At 39.3% G+C, this 9,425-nt stretch overlaps 1 protein-coding gene across 1 annotated transcript in view; it reads left to right on the forward strand.

Moving 5' to 3' along the window:
- Nucleotides 1-9,425, forward strand: part of LOC101851002 (verprolin) — a gene marked incomplete at its 5' end in the record, with an annotated part of 52,468 nt that overhangs the window by 9,899 nt on the left and 33,144 nt on the right. The window contains 2 exon segments of the mRNA XM_035969259.1: nt 3,480-3,488; nt 5,234-5,285. Coding sequence (XP_035825152.1) covers nt 3,480-3,488; nt 5,234-5,258 — 34 coding nt within the window.

Genomic DNA, 9,425 nt, shown 5'->3' on the forward strand with positions numbered 1-9,425 from the left:
GTGGGGTCGTTCATAAATTTTTTAGCATAGCGCAAGTTACTCATACCCAACTGGACTAGCACAAAAATAAAACTCGATTGTTGTTTTTTGTTAATTCCTGCAATTCCCTTTTTAAATGCACAGTTTTTTGGTATGGGACGTGCCGTAAAATTTGAAAGAGAAATAATCCTTCCAAAGAATATGAGACAAGACGGCCCAGATTACTCGGCGTGCAGTACCACAGTATTTGCATTTTATCTTCCCTGCTTGAATGAAGTCACAAAATTGAAAGCGCATAATACATAATTAAAGTGCAGACGCAACTGTCAAATACCCAACAGACCAAACGCGAAGGGAGATGCATATTCTGTAGGGTGCTATGGAGATAAAATAGTGGGCGGTTACGAGGCAAACTGTGTACTGGTTGAACTCCTGGGTATAGACAAGAATCTTTTCTATTAAGGACCTTTAGCAAATGATGTCACGTTATATTGTTTCATAATAACGGGTGGTTAGAAGGAGGCTTTGAATGTTCCCATTTCTTTTCTTGCCGTCTGTTGTTTCTGTCTGTTTATCTTTGCTTTTTCCCTTCACTAGATGGACATTTTCGTGTAATAGTGCTTCCCTTTACTCAGATTGTGTCCCATGTTCACTTTTAATTAGAGTGGCGTGTCTCGGCCTTTGGTCAAATTTGTCTTCTCGCTGTGATAAAACACCGCTCTCTTATGTATCTAAATGAAAATTTAAAATGCCAAAAAATAAAAACAATTTTTTTAAAACCGATCTTACTCCGAAGTGGTTATTTTGAGGGACTTCTTTCTTAATAAGAAACGACATTTAGTTCGTAGTTACTTTTATTTTCTGAAAACGGAAGATACTATTTTACATAGCGTCAGTCTAATTGGAATTGGACCACTCTCACTTTCATGACCAGAATGTCGTTGTTTTACCCCAGGCATTAGGGTGAACCGAAGCGCAAACGTAAACAAATCATTGTACGAGACATTACGTAACCTTACATACAGGCTTCCTGTCTTGTCAGCTTGTTGAGTTTGTGTCGTTTTATGTATCAAAATTAGTCTTTTTTAAGGACAAACGGGCTAACCCAGATCTTGGGAGTTTCCACAAATCTTGACCTACAACAAAAGTGGGCTTTTCCCTACCTATAGGAGAAGTTTGGTTTCATTGGTGTGTATTTTTGTTTGGTTATAGAGAAAACCCTCCTTGTCTTTTAAAGAAACTGAACAAGGGGCAAAAGCTTTACCTTCGATTTTCTCAAAACAGCATTTTTCGGGATAGACCCCTTGTGCTTAAAAGCGACCAATTGGACTCTTGTGGCGTTGAGCGTGCTCCTCCCCGATCAAAGACTCAACTATACATGTATATATATATATCATGTGGAGTAAACGGTGGCCTGTCCAGTTCTCCTTAATATGTTCATTTCCCTTTCTGAAATGAGAGAACTTTGCCATTGTTGGTGCAATGCGTTGTGCTAAATCAAAACTTATTATAAATCCCACTCCTAGGCGCAAAAGTTCAACAAATACATGTTTCGATAACTGTATTTCCCATAGGTTCTCCAAATAGGTACGCCTGTCTTTAGGGCTGTATTTCCATTGTAACGCTGGGGTAAAATAATATTATATCCGTGACTGAACATGTCTGTTTTCTATGAATCCTAACTATTATCCATTCAGTTCAGTTGCCATCCAGCCGTGCCGCATATCCCAGCACTTTCGAGACATTTACCTTGTGGAGCTTAAAATTGATAAAGAGAAGCCGAGCTGAACTGAGACGACGACCGATTGCTTGCATTTTACGCACTCTTGGGTGCTTTTACTGAATAGTTAGATATTATATTTTCTACTATTTATTCGACCTGCCTTGAATTTTTCATGTAACTTTAATATGGAAGTGTTGTTAGTTTCGTAATCTTGGCTTCCTGGTTGATTTCTTTTACCCGCCATTCAGTTACCTGCTTCTTATAATTCAGGGTGTACTTTTATAGCACTGACATGGAGTGTTTGCTTTGCATGCACAATTTTGTACATGTTCCTTTTTTAGGTAGATTTATTTCTCCCATTTTTGTTCAACGCCTACTTTCTTTTTTGCCTCTCTCAACACTTTTTCACTACTTTACTCTTTTTTATGTCTCTCTTTGTTATCATTTTTTTCTGGATGTGTATGTGTGCATGTCTGTCTGCCTCCCTATCCTTCCCCTCTCTTTCTCCTTCCCCTCCCCCCCCCTCTCTCTCTCTCTCTCTCTCTCTCTCTCTCTCTCTCTCTCTCTCTCTCTCTCTATCTATCTCTCTAGCTATCTAGCTATCTATCTATCTCTCTGCCTGTTTCTGTTCTTTCTCTCTCTCTCGCTCTCTATCAATCAACTTAAGATTTGTAGCGAGACTTTGACACTTCAAGAATTGTAGATTTGTCATGTTGACCTGTCTTTATCTCCTCACTCACTCAACGAGTCCTGCCTGAGATTGCAAATGTATTGTACGGCACATGCGTGAGTGTTGGCGTTGCGTACACCGTTTTTCTCACATTTTCCTCTGGAATATTATGATACTGTATTGTACTGTAATGTTCGCCTTCATTGACGTTTCCCTTTTCCTGATGTAAATGATGATAACAATAATGATAAATAGCCTTTAATAGCGATAATCCCGTTAGGAAACCAGCTCTGAATGAAGTGCGATCATTAAAAGTAGACAGTAAACAAACACACAAAAATACGAGGGTGTTTGTAGGGTGCCACTGGTAGGTCCTACTTCTTACCTTTCCCTCTGATTTATGTGTATCGGTTTCGTCTCTTCCATGCTCTATAATAATATGACCAGCATTGTGGCGATGTGTTCCTCTTTAAGTAAAACTCACCCCCCCCCCCCCCTTTTCCCCAATTCTTCAGCATCGTTTTTTTTTTTTTTTGTTCTTATTTTAACCTGTATAGTGTGAAGTGCTTATCAGCTTTCTTTCCCCGCTTGTACATCCAATTCGTTTTACTCCTTCCCATCCTTCCTGTCTACTTCTTCTGTAATCTCGGGTCTCGTTCTTCCTTCTCCCCCCCCCCCCCTCAATCTCTCTCTCTCTCTCTCTCTCTCTCTCTCTCTCTCTCTCTCTCTCTCTCCCCTCTCTCTCTCCCTCTCTCGCTCTCTCTCTCTCTCTCTCTCTCTCTCTATCTCTCTCTCTCGCTACCTCTCTATCTATCTCTCTCTCTCTCTTCTCTTTCTCTGCCTTCCCTTTGCTTGTATTTCCCGTTGCTCTATGTCTTAATCTATTGTGATCCGCAAAAGGCTACGGGTTTTTTTTTTGTCTTTTTGTTTGCTTTATTTCGTTTCTTTTCCAGGCGAAATAGAGTTCATCTGTTAAATATAAGAGTACAGTGTCTCATAATATGGCTCTGCGAACACACAACCCGTGTTGTTTAATTAAGCAATTAGGAGTGTTTTCCCCATTATGAAAAATATTCACTTATTATATTGTTTAATTCTTATCTCCAGGCTCACTTTGTAAGTAAACCTTTAGAAACATTTTCTTGGTCGTTTCTAAAATGTTGTATTGTTTATAGGTATGTCTGCACCCATAGTAACCCCAACCTTTCGACCTGGGATAAAGTTAACTATTCAACTCGCTAATACTGTTTGGTAGCTGTTTAACTGATTTACCCCCAATGTGCCGTGACCCTACTCTGTTCTTCTAATTTTCGTATTATCTGTTTTTTGCAAGAAGTAGCTGTGTTTTTATGTTCATCCTTGTCTTTTTTTATGGTCGCCTGTTTTTTGGCTGTACTGCAATTATGCTTGTTACTGCCGCCCCCCCCCCCCCCCCCAAAAAAAAACCCAACACTTTTTATTGTTCTGCTTCCCTCAATCCCCGTCTCACTTCCATGTTCCACGTACCACACACATTATGTAGATCTAGATGAACAAATAAAAGTTGTTTGGATTGGAAAAGAAAAATGGCGTGGCGACAATATTAGAAGTCCAAATAGCAATAATAATAGATAGCATTTGTATAGCGCATATCCCCACTCAACAGCAGGCTCTATGCGCTTTACACTATATTATTACCCCAGCAGACCATAGAACACTCCGAAACATTCTCAGCTTCCCGGGAAGCATACAGTGCGAGTAGCAATAGCTACTACAGCAGTTTGCACTTCGAGAGGCAGCAATGTGTGATGACTCTTCGAGCAATAACTGACTTTTGGGGTGAACGCTCAGTGTTAAGTAAACTGTCACTGTTTGATGTTTATATCATAATAAGGCCCATGGTCAGTCTATACCTCTGATTTGTGGCTCTATATTCATTCTTTCAACGTTTTTGATTGCTTTGGCATGGAGCGTGCTTCTTGTTTTCTATATACTATTCAGTCTGCCAGTATTTCTACGTTTTTCTTTGCATTCATTCTTGAATACCAACATTGATAAGTAAGGAAAAATAAAAGTAATTTGGTTAGGCCCCTTAAAAAAAATAAAAATGGTTTGGATCCAAGGTACAGACCTTAGGTAATTTCTTATTTACTTTCTGGTTTTCTGGTGCAATTATGTAGTGAGATTTTTTTTGTGTTGTTTATTGTTGTTTGTTTGTTGGGATTGTTTGTTTTTTTAAAAAGGATCTGGCATTGTTCTCTGACACAGAGGATAGATGTAGTTTGAGATAACCAACCCTGATATAAACCTTTACCAGTTTGCTAATCATCTTAGTGATATTGACTTCTTAACAGCTCTGTTGTCGAAGGTTCACTTGGCATTTGTCCTAACGATTGAGTTTCCTCTTTCTGTTAATCAACCCACTCTATACATATCTCCTGTAATGCAGTGTCTTTTTGTTACAGTGGTTAAAGTGATAGTGTCAAGACTTCGGTATTTGTTATTTAGAACAAGACAAACAATGTTTTTGTTATATTTTGGCCATGTGCACGTAACACACATTTACATAGGTGGGTCAAAGAGGTCATAATTGATGTCCATCATTTTTAGCACTTGGAGTTTCTGTCCTTTTTTAACGGTTATCTAAGTGTATTCGGCCATTCGCCACTGCCTCTTATGGTTTACAAATTGCAAACATACTTATTTAAGCCAGCATAACCACACAATACTATTATTCATACAGCAAGCAGGTCTTTCATTGTCTTGTACGTCAGAAGTACTCTGGTTATTATTTTTTGTTATTTATTTATTTTTTCAAATTCTGTTGAAAGTTTTCTTTAAAGATCATGATAATTTAATATTTCGATTTTCCTCCTTTGAAGGTTTGACGAAATGGCTGCTTTTTGAAAATGGCTTCCAGTTGGATATATGATGGTGAGACATCCAATTTGTATTTCCTAATCTCCAAGCTGCTTTTCTATCCTCTGTGGTATGAGTATGCATGTGCTATGTTTTATTTGTCTGTTTGTATGTTAATGGGATGTGTTTGATGTGTCTGTGTCTTTGACCTATGTTTGTTGTTGAGATTTAAGAACAGGCATGATGTACCATAAGTCAGGGCAAAGCGGTATTAGCCTTTGGGCTTTATAAGTATGCATGCGTATACACAGACAATGCATGACTGCATCTTTTTTATGTTTGGAGGTATGCTATTGGTGGGTGATACTCTGCTCTCTGCCTTTCCTCTTCGCTTCAATGGTACTGTTTGATCTAATCTTATTTACTCCTGATGTGTCTCTGTTTCTTTGTCTCGTTATAAACTACAAATCATGCAGAAGCAACTCATGTGCTGTATCCATTTCTCCGATTGCACCTAATGTGTTTATTTTTCGTATTTTGTATGAGCGTTTGTACGTTTAAGTTTATATTTTGCTTGTGTCAGCCAGTCCGCGTGCTCTGTACGTTTGCATGCATGTGTGTGCTTTCTCTTGACTTGCCGTTGTGCTGTTTCGAATTGGTTGGTTCGTTGCAAACCTGTTGACACGGAATCTTTAAGATTGGGGGATTTTACTACTACCCCTTCTCAATCCCTACGGACAAGCAACTTTATAAAATGCTATTCACATTAATCTATGGTCCAGGTTGATGTTACTTTCGATATATTGCTTAATGCATTCGGTGTCGATACAAAGACATGATGCTGCTTGTGCTCAAAGCTGTACTCAAATAGCCATATTAATATAATATTCTTTTTGAAACGTGTCTAAAATGGAGGCTAGGAAGCAGGGACTTTGTTTATTTGTGCATGCATTAGTTTACTTCCAAATGCACATAGAAGGAGATGAGAGAGAGAGAGAGAGAGAGAGAGAGAGAGAGAGAGAGAGAGAGAGAGAGAGAAAGAAGGAGAGAGCCAGCAAGAATGATTGCGTTTGCGCCCGTGCGTGTGTTTGTGTATGTGTGTTTATATGTGTGCGTGTATGTGTGTGTGTGTATGTGCGTGTGTGTGTGTGTGTGTGTGTGTGTGTGTGTGTGTGAGAGAGAGAGAGAGAGAGAGAGAGAGCGAGAGAGAGAGAGAGAGGGGAGGAGGGGGTGTGTTTAAAGAAAGTTGATTTTCAGTTGGTAGGACAATTTGAATTTTGCCCAGGTGGCGGCCGAAGCCTACCCTTCTCGATTTTAGATCACCAAGGGATCTTTAATGTGCGCATCTTGCGCACAGGACCCCGAGATTTTCACCCTTATCCGAGAAGGCTAGGTGTAGATCTTTCCTGACAGAAGATCAGGGGTGTGGCTGAAAGACAGCAGTAAGAAGGAGCTAAGGAGTAGCAGTAGAAAACCTGCAGAAAGAGTCAGGAGCCCAGAGGGGGGGGGGGCAAAAGAGGTGAGGGGGTGGGGGCAGGAAGAGAAGACGAATGCAGACGACAGAACATTGCTGGAGAGCAGGAAAGGGGGTGAAAGGAGACTATTTTAGAGAAAAAATGTTTCGGTCGCTACCTGGATTCGAACCCGGGGCCTTTGAATGAGAGGCCAACACCTTAACCCTCAGGCCACGAAAGCCCATATGTATGTATGTATGTATGTATGTATGTATGTATGTATGTATGTATGTATGTATGTATGTATGTATGTATGTATAATATTTGTATGTGTATGTATGTATATGTATGTATGTATGTATGTATGTATGTATGTATGTATGTATGTTTGTATGTACGTATGTATGTATGTATGTATGTAATTTCATATAGGGTTTCTGCAAGTTTAAAGTGTTGTTATTCTAAAATTCATTTTTATGATATGGTAAAACGAAAAGTGGAGTGAGGTAACCTTGACTCAAACTGCTATACAGGACAGTGGCCATTAATAGTATCGAGTAGCTTTGGGAATTGAGACTGATCAAGAGCAGAGAGCGTCAAATGAAAGGAAAGACGTGTTCACGTGATAGCAAATATATAGAGAGAAGGAGGATGATATGGAGAAGGAGACTGTCTTACAGAAAGAAAGAAAGACCGGAAAGAGAGGGCGAGAGAGAGAGAGAGAGAGAGAGAGAGAGAGACAGATAGAGAATGAGAGAGAGAGAGAGAGAGAGCTGGGGTGAGTGAGAGAGACTGACGGATAGACGGACAGATTTACAGACTATTCTTGTGTTTTTCCGTTGCTGACCCTACTGGTTCAGGTCTCTCTATTACCTTGAGAATTTGTGGAAATGGGGCAGAATTTACCCCTTTGGATCTGATGCCACTATTAGTTTGGGTTTTTTTTTCTTCAGTAAGGACAGAGTACACGTTTCCAAAGCTTCTCCCCATACTACGGCTAATAGACGATCCATTTGAGTGATGTCTCGAGAGGAATGATTCTATTATTGAATGTGTCAAGTTTGTGCGTGTGGGACAGAAGGAATCTCGAACTTTTAGATGGAAAGTACTAGTTGCCACTGCTCGAGAGAGGATGGTTTTGTTTCTGACTGTGACATGATTTTTTTTATTGGTGAACTCACTGACACCCGCGATTCTCACCCTGGAGACGTCTTAAGTTTATGGCACTCACCGTGTAGGCTTAAAGTCAGACATAGGAGGCGAAAGAGGAATTAGCCCATAAAAAAACATTTGTCCTCCAAATCTATTTTTGAGATAAAAAATTTTTTAAACGAAAACAATGTCATTTACTTAAAACTTATAACGCACGCTTATTCACAAAAAGGCTGGTTTAATAGTAAATGTATTGGAACCTTTTGTATTTTGTATAAAGATTGTATTACGATAAAAGCCATATACGCGCAATGGTGTAGAGTTTAACCATTGCACCATAGTCCTTGGTTCTAACATTTGAACAACTCAGATGCCCTCGGCCTGGCTTCTTTCGTCTCATTCCGTTTCGTTTTTAGTCCCAGGCACTTTGGGATTGGCTCGATTATGACTTGGACGTCAAAAACATACAAACCCAACAATAAAATTATTAGCCAAACGCGTAAGAGGTTTAGTAACAAGGAGGTTGTTTTTTAGCTTTTCATTTTTTTTTTACTTATCTAAATGTCGTCCACATTCGTATCGTGGAATTTTATCAGAAGCTTATCTTCTCGCTAAGATGCTTACCGAGTTTTCATCGTATCGTATAGTGAGTTTTACATTCTTGACAGATGTGCGATATGTCCGTATTTACGGCTGTCTTTTTGTCTTTTTCTTCGGATATTGCTGTCCTCGTTCCCTCTGCCCCTATTCTTTCCTTCATTTTGTCTTAAGTCCAGTTACTGCTATGTCTAGAATACACGCAACTAAATATTTTGACCATTTTATACCTCATTTTCAACACGGTGGCTTTTAGCGCAATATTTATTACTTTTACGCACTGTACCTTAATCCCGTTATAATGCAGCTCAAGCATGGTCTTACGCTCACCTAATAAAGATAGCCTCAACAGGATACAGCCATTTAAAGTTGAAAGTTTGGATGTCTTGTAAGAAGTAGATTGTAAATTGCCATAACATTTGGTCACACAACAATTTACCTCTCCATCCGCATTGTTTGGCAGGTGCCAGCAACTGAGTATGTCTAAATTGAAAGTACCCATATCAAACGAAAGATCATGCAACTTGTTCCGCAGTTTAGGTGCCTAAAAATTGTAATATTATAATATGTACTAACATTTCGCTCGACGTAACAAACAAACCAAACAATTTATTTAGTTCTTTGTCACCTGTTCTGGATTTTCTGTAACGATAAGATTAGTGCCTCTGTTTGCGTGCGTAGATGTGCCTACTTACAGCAGCTGGGTTTTTTTAAATAATAATATTTGGTTGCTTTTTATGTATGTGTATCCTGTATCATGGCCACTTGAGAAAGGGTAAACGTGTATTTCCTATCTCAGCAATTCTTTCACTTGACTGGACATTGGAATTCTATGCCTGTCGCGCATGATGTTTTCCGAATTTCCAGAGAGTGTGAAATTGGCTTGTGGATTATTTAGGGTAAATATGGACTGTAGCAGTTGTAACTGTATTTCATTGACTGTTTATAAGCGTTTGCGCACGAGCGTATTATGAGCCCCCCCCCCCCCCTTTAAGACAAGTTGATACAAGTC

Source organism: Aplysia californica, unplaced genomic scaffold (genome assembly GCF_000002075.1).
Source record: "Aplysia californica isolate F4 #8 unplaced genomic scaffold, AplCal3.0 scaffold00007, whole genome shotgun sequence".
NCBI classification, from domain to species: Eukaryota; Metazoa; Mollusca; class Gastropoda; order Aplysiida; family Aplysiidae; genus Aplysia; species Aplysia californica.